The sequence below is a fragment of the Heteronotia binoei genome, chromosome 12 (assembly GCF_032191835.1).
Source record: "Heteronotia binoei isolate CCM8104 ecotype False Entrance Well chromosome 12, APGP_CSIRO_Hbin_v1, whole genome shotgun sequence".
NCBI lineage: Eukaryota > Metazoa > Chordata > Lepidosauria > Squamata > Gekkonidae > Heteronotia > Heteronotia binoei.
Genome location: NC_083234.1, coordinates 17,034,375 through 17,052,465, shown reverse-complemented (window position 1 = coordinate 17,052,465; position 18,091 = coordinate 17,034,375). Strand labels below are relative to the sequence as shown.

The 18,091-nt window shown below is 48.9% G+C and overlaps 2 protein-coding genes across 6 annotated transcripts in view; one reads left to right on the top strand and one right to left on the bottom strand.

Moving 5' to 3' along the window:
• Positions 1-5,093, top strand: part of GLB1L2 (galactosidase beta 1 like 2) — a 105,961-nt gene extending 100,868 nt beyond the window's left edge. For both annotated transcript variants that reach the window (XM_060250459.1, XM_060250460.1), the window contains 3 exons: positions 593-707; positions 2,216-2,332; positions 3,626-5,093. In XM_060250459.1, coding sequence (XP_060106442.1) covers positions 593-707; positions 2,216-2,332; positions 3,626-3,712 — 319 coding nt within the window. In that variant the 3' untranslated portion in view covers positions 3,713-5,093. The remainder of the gene's footprint in view (positions 1-592; positions 708-2,215; positions 2,333-3,625) is intronic.
• A 6,515-nt stretch (positions 5,094-11,608) lies between these two features.
• Positions 11,609-18,091, bottom strand: part of B3GAT1 (beta-1,3-glucuronyltransferase 1) — a 100,598-nt gene continuing 94,115 nt past the window's right edge. For all 4 annotated transcript variants that reach the window (XM_060250669.1, XM_060250671.1, XM_060250670.1 and 1 more), the window contains 2 exons: positions 13,467-13,582; positions 11,609-12,157 (listed from right to left, as the gene is read on the bottom strand). In XM_060250669.1, the coding sequence (XP_060106652.1) occupies positions 13,496-13,582 (87 nt within the window). In that variant the 3' untranslated portion in view covers positions 11,609-12,157; positions 13,467-13,495. The remainder of the gene's footprint in view (positions 12,158-13,466; positions 13,583-18,091) is intronic.

The window sequence follows — 18,091 nt, the reverse complement described above, 5'->3', positions numbered from 1 at the left end:
AAGGCCAGCGTTCCCTCTAAGCTGTGGAGTCACGTGAGCAAAAGTTCTACTTTGTGAGCTACCGGCATTAAAGTTGTGAGCACTACTGCATAAATTAGTTTTCTCTGGGGCCATTTTTTCTTGAGCTGAGACAAAAATGCGTAAGCCAGGGGCTAAGAAACTGTGAGCTACCTCAGCTTAGAGGGAACACTGCATAAGGTATGTACGTGTGATCATTTTTCACGGCTTTTTTTTTTTGAGCAGGAACGCACAGGAACACAGTTCTGGCTGGCTTGGTGTAAGGGTGTGTGGCCTAATATACAAATGAGTTCCTGCTGGGCTTTTTCTACACAAAAGCCATGTATGAAACATGAGAAATGTGTGGCCTAATATGCAAATGCGTTATTGCTGGACTTTTACTACAAAAAAAAAAGGCCTGATTTTTCATATTGATAAAAGCTGTCCCATTAACTGGTAGCAGCCATGACTAAACGAACCAGAATAGACAGGTGAAGGCCGAAGGGCAGGTGTAGACACTGTGTGAAAGTGCTTTAATCTCCCCACTGGGGTGATTCCACTTCTGTTTCCTCAGCCGTTTCTTTCTGTCACACAGCCTTCGAGGGTCCACCTCTTGGGGCCCAATCCCTGACAGTACGGAGGGCCCTGCTTTCTTCCGAGGAACCTTACAAGTGCAGTATATGCCTCAAGACACTTTCTTGAAACTCGAGGTAAGCGTTTCGTTATTTTGCAGAGAGCTGAGGTGAAATAACGTTGGTACGGTCAAGGGGTTTTGTTGGTGAGAGCGGTTATCAGACCTGGGCCACATCCTTTCTTCAGTTACGAGCACCTTAGCAAAAAGAATGCCTTTATCCATCACGACTGGGGATGTGCGAAAACATGTTCCCTTACATCTGTGGCTCTTTTCTCACACGCCGCTGTTGCTTGTTCAGGAACTGTACCTGCCAGAGCATATATGTGTGATGTGGATGTAAATTGTCACGCCATCTCACAAGCACTGAAGTTGACTTAATTACCCATTATTTAAAAAAAAGAATAGGCAGTGGAATAATGCAGATCTTGTTCGCTGTTACAGTTGCATGCTTGCTTCTCATAATTTGTAGCAGATTGCCCAATCTTTTTACCGTGTGTTGTTTTTGAGGGGGCGCGGGTGAAGAATCTGTTGATGTGGATTTCCAGCCTGCAGCCTCCTTGTGTGGGAATTACTAGAGGACAGCTTCTTGCTGCGCTTGGCAAGATTGTGGAGCATAGTAAGGATTCGAGAAGTATGAGTGGAGACCCACAAGAAACTTGCGAGGAGCTTGCATCCCTTCCTCCCCCCATTTGCTTCTTTCCTTCTCCCCCCTTCTCTAACAATCTTCCCCCTTTTCCTCATCCTCTCCCCTTCTGTCAGTCTTCCCCCTCCTCTCTTTCTCTCCCTCTCTTTTTCTTCTCACGCTGGAGAGCCAGTGTGCTGTCGTGGTTAAGAGTGGCGAACTCTAATCTGGAGAACCGAGTTTCATTCTCCAGTCCTCCTCTGTGTGGAGCCAGCTGGGTGACCTTGGATCAGTCACAGCTCTCTCAGAACTCTCTCAGCCTCACCCTCCCTCATGAGGTGCCCGTTGTGGGGAGAGGAAGGGAAGGCGATTGTAAATTCCTTTGAGACTTCTTCGGGTAGTGAAGGGTGGGGTATATAACCATCGCTCCTTCTTCCAGCATTCTCTTTCTCCCCCTCCTCTTCTCTGTCAGTCTCCCTCCTCTCCCCCCACCCCTTATCTGTCGACCTATTCCCCCCCCCCCAATCTCTTTTGCCTCCACATCCCTTCTCCACTATGTGGCACAGAGTGTTGGACTGGATGGGCTGTTGGCCTGATCCAACATGGCTTCTCTTACGTTCTTCTCTGTCAACCCAACACCTCTCCCTTTTGCCCCTCCAATGAATTTTTTTTTAAATAGATTTTTTTGCAAATCTGGGTTTTCCCCCAAGTTTGCAGAAATGTTCTGTTTAGAGTCAACGTGGCCCCAACCCTCAGATTTAGATATCTGGAAATGGGGAGCAAACTTGAGAAGTAGATATATAGATGTGGCAACTTCAGTCTTCTTCTTCCCCTTGGATTCTTAGGATGATGGAGACCACCTGTCACCCAGACTAAAAGAGTAGCTGTATCGGGGCACTGAAATACGGCGACATGCCTACTTGCTGTCCTGCTGAAACTCTACCCCTTGTCTGTTTTTGCAGGGTTGGGAAAAGGGAGTTGTGTTTGTCAACGGGAAGAACCTCGGTCGCTACTGGAAAATTGGCCCTCAAGAAACCCTCTACCTCCCAAAGACGTGGCTGCATCAAGGAAATAATGAGGTCAGTCATGGATCATGAAGATCTTCCCCATCTTTGCTTCAGCCGAAACGTAACCGCATGAACTCAGGACTTATTTATTTATTTGATTCATACCCCGCCCTCCTCGCCGAAGTAGGATGCTGCCATATACTGAAGTCAGACCATTGACCTGTCCTAAATGATTTCGGCTCAGCGTCTACCTTAAAATGCTTCTTGAATTAGAATTGTCATCCTAAAACCTTCCTCCCATCCAACTTTTTAAAATGACTTTCTCCTATGTGGCCGCAGCGGCACGATGAAGATTTCCATCTGCCTGCTTTATACGTTTTGGTTATTGTTGCTTTTTTTAATGGGGGGGGGAGATATTAGAAAGTTTGTGAAATCTTAATTGTTCAGCAAAATTCTCACAGGGGGTTTGAACACTGGAAGCCAGAAGCAAGTATTTGGGGGAGGAGGTAAGAAAGAAAGAGCACAATGAAATTTAGCAGTCCCAGAGCTCCACTCCTGTGAGCTCCTGTCCCAAATAGGGGCGGTATAAAACAGTCTAGTGTAGTGGTTAAGTGTGCAGACTCTTATCTGGGAGAACCAGGTTTGATTCCCCACTCCTCCGCTTGCACCTGCTGGAATGGCCTTGGATCAGCCATAGCTCTGGCAGAGGTTGTCCTTGAAAGGGCAGCTGCAGTGAGAGCTCTCTCCAGCCCCACCCACCTCACAGGGTGTCTGTTGTGGGGGAGGAAGGTAAAGGAGATTGTGAACCACTCTGAGACTCTTCAGAGTGGAGGGCGGAATATAAATCCAATATCTTCATCTACCTCACAGGGTGTCTGTTGCGGGGGAGGAAGGTAAAGGAGATTGTGAGCCATTCTGAGACTCTTCGGAGTGGAGGGCGGGATATAAATCCAATATCTTCATCTACCTCACAGGGTGTCTGTTGTGGGGGAGGAAGGGAAAGGAGATTGTGAGCCGCTCTGAGACTCTTTGGAGTGGAGGGCGGGATATAAATCCAATATCTTCATCTACCTCACAGGGTGTCTGTTGTGAGGGAGGAAGGTAAAGGAGATTGTGAGCCGCTCTGAGACTCTTCAGAGTGGAGGACGGGATATAAATCCAATATCTTCTTCTTCTTCTATATAAATAACTAGTCGGGTGTCCTGGGGCTGATCCTGGAGCCCAGGTTTCATCTGTAGCTTGGCCTTTGATAGACGGTTCTTTGGAATGCCAGTACAAGGAAAAGGAAATGCATTCTGTCATTTTGTGCTCGTGTGTTTGTTTTTTATCCCTACCATTTCCTTTCCGATCCCGCTTCTTCTCCAGATTGTGATTTTCGAAGAACGCGCCGCAGGCCGGATCATCCAGTCCGTAGACTTGCCTTTCTTAGGAAGGACCCACTACGTGGACTGAGCAGAAGGGCCTCCACAACTGCTCTGCTTCCTTCCCCGGCCCTCGATCGGTTCCTCTTCTGTGCCGTTTGTGGATATACTAATGTGGGGTCCCAGGATCTGGATGCTGGCAGGGCCTGGCCTTCCTAGACCACATGGGCGTGCGAAACGTGCCCCCTGCCAGTGCATCTGGGCAGCTGATTCTGAATACTTGAAGCAGTGAAGAAGTCCAAAGCCTTTCTTGCAGAGCTCACCGCCTCTGCAAGTTCTCTTACCTCGGCCGTTGCAAAGGTGCCGCGGATCTGGCCAAGGAGCGAATGAGCGAGAGCGATCGGAGATCTGCTGGGTTTAAGAAGCTCATCTCAAGCCGACTGGATGTGAATCGGACACCGAGTTGTTTGCAGCCGAAAGGAAAAAAAAAAATCCAGCGTTTTGTGCAATAGACTGGGGTGTCCAGAGCTTTTTGGACAACGGAACCCACTTTTACTGTGAAGGAAAAGGAAATCTCTTCTTCCATTCTTAGGTGCCTGATTTGGTTAATCGATCTGGCTGGGTAGAAATGTTTAAAACTTCCACATTTTTGCATTAATCCTAACAAGTTGAGTTGCAGGGTTTTTACTGTTCAGAAAGCTCTCAAGGAGCCATTTTAATGTTGTGTTAATAAATGCGGGGGGAGGGGCAGGAAGGAGAGGGAGCACTCCCCTAGTTTTGAATTCTTTCCCACATTGGGGGGTGGGGGTGGGAAATCTTCCTTGCATGTCCTTAGCCTATCAGGGAGAGCATGTTCCTAGCCTATCAGGGAGAACCTTTCTCTCTTAAATACGTGTTGAGCAGGGTTCCCTTCCCACTTTTTGTCATAGTAAACCCGTCGAAATCTGACATATCCCTGTGACATTTCACGATCATGTCCAGGAACTCCCCAATTCGGCCTTTGCAAGCTATAGATCTGGCTCAAATGTGTGCACATTCCTCAGAGGGCAAGTGTTTTCACTTTTTCTCGGGTCTTTTTTTGTTGTTGCAGGAACTCTTTTGCATATTAGGCCACACCCCTGATTCAGCCAGTCCTCTTAAGAGCTTACAAGTAGGCCCTGTACGAAGAACCCTGTAAGCTTTTGGAGGACTGGCTACATCAGGGGTGTGTGGCCTTATATGCAAAAGAGTTCCTGCTACAAAAAAAGAGCACTGCTTATTCCGGAAAGTCTGATACGAATCCTGTTTTAGGGAACAGCTAAATGCTTCTCTGGGACACCGTTCCACCCCCTCCCTCCAAATTCCTACCCTGAAAAGGCAGTTGCGGGAAAGGAGGGAAGAATCCCGTGGAATTTTTGGCATTAGGTTGCTGATTTTTTAAATAAAAATGTTTTTAAACTGATGTTTTAAACGAGGAAAGAAGTGGAAAAGGATAAGGGACCGTGTGTTCTCTGACTCACACACACAGAGGCTTCTGTTTCTCCTCCTTTGAAGCCCTCTGACAGAGCATCCCCTTTCCTCCCCGCCCCCCTCCCGCTTTATTCTCAATGCAAACAGTGCCGATTCCCAAAGGCTTCAGATCTTTAGAAGCACAACTCAATGCCCTCTTTGGAGAATATCCTGTTCCCTTCTTGCTCGAACAAGGTTTTCGTCTCTCCCCCCCCCCGCCTCCCCCCAAGTCTTCCCGCAGGGAGCTTTTCCCGGGTTCCCCTCTTCCTCCAATGCCTCCCCCCCCACCTCCCGTAACATTTAGTGTCTGACTTTTCCTGCAGTCGCTGGGGGGGTGATGCCGGCCAGACCTTCCCCGCCGAGGCTCCCTGGACTAGCAGACGCACACCAGCGGTTAAAAACCATAGTTAATTTTATTTAACAAATTAAATACAGTTGAATTAAAACCAAGAACAGAGAGTGCAGCTGGGGTATCCCTCCATCCTCCTGTCCCAGATCTTTTGCCCGCTGCACCCACACACACCCCCCCCCGCGCCCGCTCTTGGAGGCTTGGAGCCCCGGTGGGTGCCTGAGGCAGAGGGCGTGTTTTGCAAAACCAGATTTAAAAACGGAGGGTGGGGGAGAAGGAACCTCAGGATGCAGCCTTTTGATTGGCTCTTTACGCTTTGCTGCGATCTGGCTTGGGTTATTGTTGTCACTGGTAAGACAGACATGCAACTGGAAGAGGGCAGCCGTGGGGAAGAGCCCCTCGTATCGCAGGAGCTGTTGAGTTTTTCGGCTCTTCGAAACAAACTCCTTGCCGTTCCCTGCTTAAAAACTAGATGGGGAGGGCCGGGGTGGGGTGAGGGCTCGTGTTTGAACGCTGCAGCCTCCCACTCCGGAGCAAAGCCTGCGTGCCTAAAGAGCTTCCTGATAACCCACGTCCACATGTTGTTGTAATTCATGCTTTGGTTTTAATGCGGTTTTTGCCCTCAAAGCGGTGATGCGCTTTTTTCAGTTAGGAAGAAAAAAAAGAGCCTTATCACAACAATTTTTTTTTTTGGGGGGGGGGTTGTTTTGGAGGGGGGAAGGGGAAGTTTCCCCAATTGATAGTTTGATGGATGTTTCATTATTAAAAAAAAATTCCACCCCCCGCCCCCAATGACTATTCATTTTAAATATCAGGAAACAGAGAAGGGCTCTGTCGTTAGTCCAAAGAGCGATTGGATTCCACGCCGTCTTACGCGTCATCTTAGCTATAGAAGTTAAGGGTTAAAAAAATAAGTGCATTTTTTTTTCTTTCCTGTACAAGATTACGTTCCTTTCCTACAGCTGGCAGGTATAATTGTGCTTTAAACTTCCTTTTTCGCGCGTTTGAAGAGAGCCCAAAGAGCATTGGGATCCACTCAGTGGTTTGAAGCCGCACCAGAACCTAGAGGAGCGATTTGAAAAGGGGATTTGGGGGGGGGGGGGGTCAAGGAACGGGTCAACCTGTCTTTGGTCTTTCATTTTCCAAGAGACTGACACCCGCTCTCTCCAAGAGACGCTGGCTTAACCTGCAAATCAGACACTAAAGAAAGCCCCAGTGGCGAGCACAAGTGGCATTTCGAAAACTCTAGGGAGGGACATCGCTGGCATGAAGAACAGTTTTCTCCTGTTCTTTGTATCAAGTAGCCACCGGAAGCAGCGACGCTTTCGCGCAAAGCGTGTACATATGCGTTTTAGTGAAAATTAAACAGCAGAACTAAGGAACACTAAACATTCACTACTTGAAATTTCCCTACAAAGTCTCTCAACAGTCTTAGAAAGTTGGACTTGATGAAGACGCGGGTAAAGCCTCGAATCCCGTAGTGTTCCACTCGTGATTGTACGGAGAGAATGAGGGACCGCTTTTCCTGCTGCAGCCGGCAGATCGGAGCATGCGTTGATCCACGATGGTGAAGAGTAGAGCTGTGGCTTTGTGTAGTTGGGAGGAGGCGGCTGAGGAAGAAAGCGGAACCGTGAGGAGTCCTTTTAAAAGCGGTTCCTTATTCTCTCCATGCAATCATGAGTGCAACACCGAGGGGTTAAACACTTTACCCGCGACTTCATCATGTCCAGCTTTCTAAGACCGTCGAGAGACTTTGTGGAAAAATGTCAAGTATTGAATGTTTCGCGTTCCTTAGTTTTGCTGCGTTTAATTTTCACTAAAACGCATACTTACACGCTTTGCGTGAAAGCGTCATTGCTTCCGGTGGTTGCTTTATATAGCTTGCTTTCACACTGCTACCGGTTGTATTTATTATTTCTCCAGTTCTTTGGCTGCTGCTGGTTGCTTGGCAGGATTGAACTGGAAGTGCCTGCGGAGAGCAGTGCGGGGAATGATGGGGTGTTGCGGTTTCCAAAATCCGGCAAAAGCAGAAGCTTTGCGCTGCTCTCTGGCACCAACAGATCATAAGCTCGGGGTTGTTTCCGGACTCCTTTCCCAGAATCTTTGCTTAAACGCTTTCCTGAATAACAACAGCGCCGTCCCCAACCCCCCCAGACTGCGCTATAGATGTTAGAGAGAAGCTTTCTCTCCTAGGCATTGCCCTACAACACTGGATTTCTTTGTACTGGGATTTGGAGGAGTATGCTCCTCAGGGCGAAGGCTGTGGCTTAGTGGTAGAGCATCTGCTTGGCATGTGGAAGGTCCCAGGTTCAGTCCCTGATATCCCCAGTTAAGAGATCTGGCAATAGGTAATGCGCAAGACCTACACCCGAGACCCCGGAGAGCCACCGCCAGTCAGAGTAGACAACATTGACTTTGATGGACCAAGGGTCTGACTTCGATGGACCAAGGCAGTTCCATGCATTCATGTGACTTATCATTTTTACATGGCAAAGCCTCACGAACGTTGACGGCATCATGCAAATAATAAACTATTTGGGGCTGGGGGTGGGATTTGGCTTTGCCCCGACACGTGGCCTGTTTTCTGTCGCACTTGTGCGCACAGACCAGCATTGAAACTGCTTGGACGAAGTAGGTTTCATACCACCGCTGTAATCTGGTCCAGTGGGGTTAAAAAGGTAAAGGTAGTCCCCTGAGCAAGCACCAGTCATTTTCGACTCTGGGGTGACGTCGCATCACGACGTTTTCATGGCAGACTTTTTACGGGGTGGTTTGCCATTGCCTTCCCCTGTCATCTACGCTTTCCCCCCAGCAAGCTGGGGACTCATTTTACCGACCTCAGAAGGATGGAAGGCTGAGTCAACCTGGAGCCGGCTACCTGAACCAGCTTCCTCCGGGGATTGAACTCAGGTCGTGAGCAGAGAGTTCGGACTGCAGCACTGCAGCATTACCACTCTGCGCCACTCTGGGGCTATTCCCAGTGGGGTTAGCCATGTGTTAAGGGCAGTCTTGAAGAAATTTACTGCTGTTTCAAGCCAAATGATTTCAGCTAGCATAGACTGGAGGAAAGTGTGCAAAACCAAATTTAAAAAATAGAGGGGGGATTGCACTGCTACTTGGTTTTGGTTTTGCTGCAACGAACCTCTGCTCTCCGAAGGGCCAAGATACTCCTGTTGGTTGACACAGCCCTCCTTGGCTTGGCCCGAGGCTCAAATTCCTGCGGAGGTGTTGTTCGCAAAGGAAATAGCTGCAGGGACGCAGCAATCGACTTAAGTCTGCTAACGGAGAAGCCAGCTCACTTTCTTCTAACCCCCGAGCCTTCCCTGCTAGAGCCCGGGGCCTTCTTGGCTCTCTTTCTCTCTCATCAGGTTGTCTCATAATTGACTCTGGTCCATTCGTCACCTTTAGCAAGCAGAGATAAGAGAACTGAGCAAAGCAGGTGCTTGCTGGCCTGCTTGTCCTGGACAACCGCAGAACTGTGAAGAAGGGCAGGGGACCGAAGGGATGATCTATCACTGGGCCAAAGTTGGTCCCTGTTGAATTGGATGCCTGTCTCTCGTTTCAGCTTTCCTCACCTGGGGGACTAGCAAAGCAAGGGACATCTCTGCTAGGGTTTGGCCCAAGCTGCCTTGTATATGGTACGATCAGAGGTGGAATTCTCGCAGGAGCTCATTTGCATATTAGGCCGCACCGCCTGATGTAGCCAATCCTCCAAGAGCTTACAAAAAAGAGTCTTGTAAGCTCTTGGAGGATTGGCTACATCAGGGGTATGTGGCCTAATATGCAAAGCAGATCCTGCTAGAATTCCACCCCTGGGTACAATTGCTATGTGACTTGAGTGTGCGAAAGCAGCATGCTCTGAGCAGGAGCGTGTCAACTCTCTGCTGGAAAATCCCAGTTCCCACCCAAGTGACTTATCGCAGCCTTCCTCTGAGGTATGTTGAGGACTGTGACAGCATTGCCCTGAAGCTCTCACATGCTTGTTTGGTGTAGTGGTTAAGTGCACAGACTCTTATCTGGGAGAACCAGGTTCAATTCCCCACTCCTCCACTTGCAGCTGCTGGAATGGCCTTGGATCAGCCATAGCTCTAGCAGAGTTGTCCGTGAAAGGACAGCTTCTGTGAGAGCTCTCTCAGCCCCTACCTCACAGGGTGTTTGTTGTGGGAGGGAGGAAGGTAAAGGAGATTGTGAGTCACTCAGTGGGGACTGTGTAAATCCAACATCATCATCCTCTTCCACCCAGAGTTTTTTTTAAAAAATGGGGAGGCTAGCCACATTGCACAGAATTCTTGACTTGGAAGAATTCTGCAGTGCCCCTCTAAAAGCATGCAAGGTGCCCTTACCCTGTTGAATTCCTGCATGTAATATAGCAAGCTCAGTGGAGAGAAGGGTTTAGCATAGTCTTCTCCGTGAGGCGCTAGTCTACTACATGCAGGGAGACTTGGCATGAGGGAAAATATTCCAAGATAGGACAATCCCTTACAGTCTGAAAGGGTACAGACCAGATGGCACATTCCAGTGAACATGTCGATTGGTGTGAGGTGACCACTTGCTTTAAAAGGTGGGTGTTTATTTCCCCCAGCCACCCCTTTACACTGAGGGGGCATTATGTAAGACCAGAGGTCCCTGGGAGCCATAGTGCTCACTGTCACTGATACCTTTCCAGGCACCCACCAATTGTTTTTAGAAAGCGGGTGGAGCTTTTGCCCGGCAAGACTTCTGATTGGCTGTTGGAAATTTGACTGGCTGTTCAGGCTTTTGAGTATGTTGCTTTGGCATCTGTTAGCGCCACAGCACAAAGATCTTTACTGCGTGACTGAAGGTAAGCTTTAGCAGCCATTTTGGGGCTGGCCTCGCCTCCTGCACCACCGCATTGTGTAAGAATTCCAGAGGGTGCTCACAGGTTCAAAAGGGTTGGCGACCCCTGGATTAAGAACATTCCTGAGGGAATCTGTTGCCCACAGCAGATGGCTTTTCAGTAGGGCTCTGAAGAAAGGAGATTTCATTATTCACTAAGTTTGGTTTAGTGGTTTTATCTGGGAGAACCGGGTTTGATTCCCCACTCCTCCACTTGCAGCTGCTTGGGTCAGCCATAGCTCTTGCAGAGCTGCCCTTGAAAGGGCAGATGCTGGGAGAGCTCTCTCAGCCCCACCTACCTCACAGGGTGTCTGTTGGGGGGGAGCTAAAGGAGTTTGTGAGCCACTCTGAGATTTAGAGTGAAGGGTGGGGCATAAATCCAATATCTTCATCTCTGGTTTCGGCCTCTGCCTGCGTGACCCAAATGATTTTCAGCAGTCCTGTCAAGGTTGCCAATGCTGTCTCAGGCCAAAGGCCATGTGTTCAAAACCAACCTTGGATGCCCAACAACATCTCAGCAGGGAAATAGTTGTTACAAGGAATCTCTACCACATTCCTATTTTGTTTTTCCATATCCCGGAATGCTTGGGCAAAGCCAAAACTGCTTTTATCCAAGTCCCTAGAAAGATCCCTTTTGGAAATGTTTGAAGGCGGGGAAGGGATGCCGCAGTTCAGAACCTTCCAAACCTTGTGAGGTAGGTATCCACTGGAAATCCCCCCCCCCCTCTTTGAAGCGACACATGCAATTTGGGAAAGGCCCATCAAAGCTATGGTTTAAACAGAGGGCAGGAATAAGAAACACCTTGGTGTGAGCGCTGAAAACATTTCAAACTGCACAAAAGGGCACAACCTCCTTAGAATCATAGAGTTGGAAGGGACCTCTAGGGTCATCTAGTCCAACCCCCTGCACAATGCAGGAAACTCACAGACACCTCCCCCTAAATTCACAGGATCTTCATTGCTGTCAGATGGCCATCTAGCCTATGATTAAAAACCTCCAAGGAAGGAGAGCCCACCACCTCCTGAGGAAGCCTATTCCACTGAGGAATTGCTCTAACGGTCAGGAAGTTCTTCCTAATGTTGAGCCAGAAACGTTTGATTTAATTTCAACCCACTGGTTCTGATCCTACCTTCTGGGGCAACAGAAAACAATTCCTTTTCTCCTTGGAGCTGATGAAAGAGGTACAGATCTCAGGAAAGGGGATGAGGGGAGTTATTTGCTAATTTACCAACTGCCAGTCTCCTTCTCCTCCCCTTCCCTCTTCAGTCTTTTTCTTTCCCCCCTCCCTCTTCTTTCTTTTGCAGCAAAATAAATATAATTTAAGAGCAACGGTGCCACTGCCAATCCCAGCTTCTCCTCTGCAGCTGATGAGCTGCTCTTGCTGGTCCTGCCCAAGTAATTTGTGTCCCTTGAGAGAGAGAAGGATGTTGACGGGGACCAAAATGGGAACCATTGTCCTTATCAATGTCCTGCGGAAGCCCCTTGGTCAGAATCTTGGCTTCCCAATGGGGCATTTCAGGCATGCTTTCTTCCACGTGCATCCTGGGCGCTTCCCACTCCCTGCGTCCCGGGAGGCTCCTCACCTCGAGCCAAAAGTGACGCCAGCTCCACGGCTTCTGTGCTTTTTGCTTTGTTATGTGTGTCGCTGGTTGGTCGTCTCCAGCAGGTCTGTTGTGGCATTTTCCGGCTTTGTTCGGAGCGTGCGAGGAAGTTCAGGAGAGTCCAAGGAGTTTGGATTGGCTCGATCGGTCCACTCGGTTGCTCTCGATGTGTTCAAAGGATGTGGACCAATCCTGGAGACCACGTGGCAGCTGGCTCGAGACTCCGCAAAAGGGAATATGCTGCAAATTAAAAAGGCAACTTGGTTTGCTGGGTTTATGGCAAGATGCTGCTCTTTGGGTTCTTCCTAGGGACCTCAACACTTGGAGATTTGGGACTGGAGCCTGGGAAGGGTGAGGTTTGGGATGGGGGAACCTCACTAGGATATAATGCCACAGTATTATAACAGTTAAGAGCCCCATGGTGCAGAGTGGTAAAGCTGCAGTACGGCAGTCTAAGCTCTAATCAGGACTTGAGTTTGAATCCTGACGGAAGTTGGGTTCAGGTAGCCGGTTCAGGGTTGACTCAGCCTTCCATCCTTCTGAGGTTGGTAAAATGAGTACCCAGCTTGCTGGGGGGAAAGTGTAGAAGACTGGAGAAGGCAATGGCAAACCACCCAGTAAAAGTCTGCCACGAAAACGTCCTGAAGTGACATCACCCCATGAGTCGGCAACGACCCGGTGCTTGCACAGGGAACTACCTTTTTATTATAACAGTTATTTTCTCCAGGAGAATTGATCTCTGTAGTTCAAAGGTCAGTTGTAATTCTGGGAAAATCCCAGATCTAACCTGGAGGTTGACAGATCTATTTCCAACCTAAGCTTCCACTTTGCTCTTTCTCTAAAGGGCCATGCAGGTTATTCTATTACTATTTGCAGGGGAGAAACAATAACTAGTTTCATGGTAGCTCCAACCCTGGGATTGGATTTGGAGTGAGAACATTCTTTTTTTCAAAGGGTTGCACAAGGGACCTTTAGATCCCAGATAGCTTTCACAGATGTGAGAAATACATTTTAGCTGGACCTATTTGCGGGTACTCAGGAGGCAAAATCACTGCTCCATTTCGCTCGACGCTGCTGCTAAGGTTATTTTCAGCTCGGCACAAGTGTTGTTTCTTTTTAAAAGCGCCTTTCAAAAATAAGTGTCCTGATTTTGAAACCAAGGAATCTGGGAAGATATAATAATCCAATTTACCCCAAGGGAGGAACCTGAGTGTCCCCTTTGCCTTTTGCATGCACCAAATTTGGGCCAATATCCCACTCACCTTACGCCACTCTCACGTTCCTCTTCTCAGTGGGGCTTCCTTCCAATTTCACACTATTTGCCCCAGGGCTGAAGCTAGCACCAGCTTTTTCAAGCAGCAAACAGAAACTGGTTTTTAGAGGTTTCTGTTTTTTAAAAAAGCCAACGTTAGCTGAAGTGCCAGGGCAGATACTGTAAAAGGGGAAGGAAGCCCCGCTGCGAAGAGGAACGTGAGACCGGCATAAGGTGAGTGGGAAATCGGCGTTGCTTTTCCTCTCCACTCTTCAAGGAGATCTGGCTGAGTCTTACCTGTTCACCTCTCTCTTCGCTGCTTGATGTCAGATTTCCACGTTGGGATCTGTGAAGCCTTTCTTCCCCTCATTCACCAGTACCGGTTTCTCCGTCCTCGTGTGCCAGACGAGAATCTGAATGAGGGAATGCCGTTGGGGGGGTGGGGGAGGGGGAGGCAGAGAGAGAAGAAAAGTCTGTGCATAATCTTGTATTATTAAACCAATAGCAAGACTAACCATATTCCCTGGAGGCTAATGACCCATCAAGTCTTAAAGCAGGCTAGCAAAAGACCTCACGGGGCCCACCCCTCTCGAGCCAATGAGACGGGAAATGGAGTACGGGCAGGAAATGACCCATTTTATGGCACTGTGTCTCCGGGCATTAACCAAACCTTCAACTTGCTCTTGCCCACTGACCTGTTCTCTCCTCCCCTCAATGTTCACAATCACCTTCCTTGGCTTGTCTATCCTTCCGCCGCCCTTGGCGACAGGGACGGGGGACAGCCCTCAAGAGACCCATTGCTGAGCAAATGCCAGCTGCCTTCAGACAGGACATTGGCAGGCCTTTGCTTTGGAAAGCTGGTCTGTGGCTCCTCAGTGACTCTTATTTGCCAAAGCGTGCTTGCACATGAAAGCTTATACTGTGCAGGCCTCAGATTCAATAAGAGCACAGCTCACGAACCTTTCTGACGGTTCCCCCTCTTCCTCCTCACCTACCTCACGGAATAGTAGGTGCAGCTGCATAATAGTCCATGGATTAGGAGAGCGGGCAGCCAGCCAGCCACCAGGGGCTTTGCTACGCCCCCAGCAGCCCTCATTAACCCCTGGAGAAGCTTGCGCCACCCTTTCTCCACTTCTTATGGGATTTTGGGCAGCGGGTGGCTTGCTGGCCTTTTGACTGGGGTGGGGACAGCCCAGGAGAGCCCCAGGTGAGCGAGGCCTGCTTGGGCTGGCTGGATCTTTAGCCAGCCCAAGCAGGCCTTGCTTGCCCAAGACTTTCCTTTCTTGCATCAGATTTCTTTTGGCTGGTTGGAAAGGGCATATGTATAATGAGTTATGCTAATGAGCTTCGCCACCTATTTTTCAACAAAATGATCCCTGATATTGTGAATACAACTTTGTTGGTCTTTAAAATTGCCATTTGACTCAAACATTGTTGCTTTCCAGTTTAGTGTAGTGGTTAAGTGTGTAGGCTCTTATCTGGGAGAACCGGGTTTGATTCCCTGCTCCTCCACATGCAGCTGCTGGAATGGCCATAGCTCTTGCAGAGCTGTCCTTGAAAGGGCAGCTTCTGGGAGAGCTCTCTGGAGAGCCAGTGTGGTGTAGTGGTTAAGTGTGTGGACTCTTATCTGGGAGAACCGGGTTTGATTCCCCACTTTTCCACTTGCACCTGCTGGAATGGCCTTGGGTCAACCATAGCTCTGGCAGAGGTTGTCCTTGAAAGGGCAGCTGCTGTGAGAGCCCTCTCCAGCCCCACCCACCTCACAGGGTGTCTGTTGTGGGGGAGGAAGGTAAAGGAGATTGTGAGCCGCTCTGAGACTCTTCGGAGTGAAGGGCGGGATATAAATCCAATTTCTTCTTCTCTCAGCCCACCCAACTCACAGGGTGTCTGTTGTGGGGGAAGAAGGCAGAGGAATAGCGAGCTGCTCTGAGACTCAGAGTGAAGGGCGGGGTATAAATTCAATATCTTCTTCCTTGCAGGGCTACCAACTCCAGGTTGGGAAATTCCTAGAGACCTGGTAGCAAAGTTTGGAGAGGGTAGGGTTTGGGAAGGGAAAGGGAACTCAGCAGGGTACAATATCATAGCATCCCTGCTCCAAAGCTGCCATTTTCTGCAAGGGAACTGATCTCTGTCATTTGGAGATTGGTTGTCATTCTGGAAGATATCCAGGCCCCACCAGGAAGTTGGCAACCTGAACTCCAAGCAAGGTCCCATATATAGCCTGTCCGCTATGAATGGAAGCCTGCCAGGTGCTTGACAACCTCCGCTCCATTATTGCAGTACAAAAAAAAAATGTAAAGATAGTCCCCTGTGCAAGCAGTGCATCAGTCGTTTCCAGCTCTGGGGTAACGTCACATGACAATGTTTTCATGGCAGACTTTTTATGGGGTGGTTTGCCATTGCCTTCCCCAGTCATCTACGCTTCCCCCCCAACCCCAAACAAGCTGGGGACTCATTTTACCGAGCTCGGAAGGATGAAAGGCTGAGTCAACCTGGAACTGGCTACCTGAATCCAGGTCATGAGCAGAGAGCTTGGACTGCAGTACTGCAGCTTTACTACTCTGTGCCACAGGGTTCCTACAAAACAGGTAGCCAAAAGAGTCCTTCAGGGCCAGGTGAAGGGCCAGGTATCTGGGCCGATCCTGACTGCCTTTCAACAGCTCCTACTGCATGAGGACATCCTTTGTATGTCTATTAACAGCCGGGAGGGAGGGGCAGCTTCTTTGTTCTCTACCAGGACTGTGGCCAAATGGGCAAATCTGCAAGCCGGGCAATTCAGCTTTTGCCCTGCTCATACCAGGATTGCGCCTGCCTTTGCAGAACGTCCCTTCCAACCCTGCTCTTGAGTATCTGCCGTGGCCACCACAGACGGCATGCCTCTTTGGAGCAAGGCTCACTTCTCCTTCATCACTCCCTCACCTTGACAGGGCTCTCCCCTTGTTGCCATGGCAATGAACTGCATGTTTAGTGGATCCCATTTGCTGCTCAAAGCCCCCCCCCCCCCCCCCGTTCGGTTTTGCCTGAGATGAGCTTGGTTGAAAACAAATCTCTGCTCTGCTTAAGCCAAGAAGAAAGTCAGCACTTTGGGCGAGACAGTGCACTTAAACCTGCCGGGTCTCCACTTTTAATACCTGGGAGGCGTCCCCTTGGATTAAAAAACGGAAGTGCATTTTTCAATCCGGGCTTAAAAGAGAAGTATGTGCATTTTCTTCAAAGAGTCCTAGAACAGCTAGCAAATGTCTTCCCTGAAATGTTTGAATACTCAGTTATTACTGCATTACTCCAAATCTTGAATTTCATTTTTTTTAAAAAGCCAGTATTGAATAGAGGTGTAAAGTGTTTAGCAGATATTCAATGTTTTGCAGAGCAGAATTGGGTGGAGCAAATTCTTCACTAGTGCATGTGGATAGTGTGTCTTTGGAACTGCCACTGAAGGCACAGAAAATGTCAAGACTCTGCGATTGCAATAAAAAAAGGCCAATGCCATCCTGGGAATTATTAGGAAAGGAATTGAAAACAAATCAGCCAGTATCATAATGCCCCTGTATAAACTGATGATGCGGCCTCATTTGGAGTACTGTGTACAATTCTGGTCACTGCACCTCAAAAACATATTATAGCATTGGGAAAAGTGCAGAAAAGGGCAACTAGAATGATTAAAGGGTTGGAACACTTTCCCTATGAAGAAAGGTTGAAACGCTTGGGGCTCTTTAGCTTGGAGAAACATTGACTGAGGGGTGACATGATAGAGGTTTTTAAGATTATGCATGGGATAGAGAAGGTAGAGAAAAAAAAGTACTTTTCTCCTTTTCTCACAATACGAGAACTTGTGGACATTCAATGAAATTGCTGAGCAGTCGGGTTAAAACTGATAAAAGGAAGTACTTCTTCACCCAAAGGGTGATTAACATATGGAATTCACTGCCACAAGAGGTGATGGTGGCTAAAAGCATAGTCAGCTTCACGTGGGAATTGGATAAGCATGTGGAGCAGAGGTCCATCAGTGGCTATTAGCCACAGCTTATCAGTGGAACTCTCTGTCTGGGGCAGTGATGCTCTGTATTCTGGGTGCTTGGGGGGCACAGTGGGAGGGCTTCTAGTGTCCAGGCCCCACTGGCGGACCTCCTGACTGGCGGACCTCCTGACTGGATGGACCATTGGCCTGATCCAACATGACTTCTCTTATGTTCTTATGGTGCTGAAGAGACCAGCCGCTTTTCAGAAGACAGACTGGCCTCTTCAGCAGATGGCAGGAACTCCAAAGGAAGCCCAGGCTCTTTAGCTTTCTCCTCTCTTTTCATGCGGTTTCAAGGACCACCTGAAAGTGGAACAGATCCCTAAACCAGGCCAGAAGGGCCATGGATGTGAAGCAAACAATTAAATACATTCAGGGGCTGTTTCTTCCAGCTAAGCATAGGTGCAAAGAAGCTTGACTGCTGGAATCTAGAACACCAGTAGAATATGAGTGTGTGTGTGTGTGTGTGTGTGTGATGTGCCGTCAAGGACTGCCAATCTTCAGATGAGGCCTGCAGAACTTTCTGACTGGTTCCTCAATGGAACAGGCTTCCTCAGGAGGTGGTGGGCTCTCCTTCTTTGGAGGTTTTGAAAGAGAGGCTTGATGGCCATCTGACAGCTATGCTGATTCCGTGAACTTAGGCAGATCATGAGAAGGAGGGCAGGAAGGGGCGCATCAGTGCTTCGTTCTCGTGGCCCCTTCTTACATGCCCACGGAAATGCTGATCACCACTTTGGGAGCAGGAAGCAAGTTTTCTCCAGGCCAGTTTGGCCAGGGATCCTGGAGGAGGTTTTTTTTTGCCATCTTCTGGGCATGGAGCAGGAGTCACTGGGGGTATTGGGGGGGGGGCAAAATATTTGTGAATTTCCTGCATTGTGCAGGGTTGGACTAGATGACCCTGGAGGTT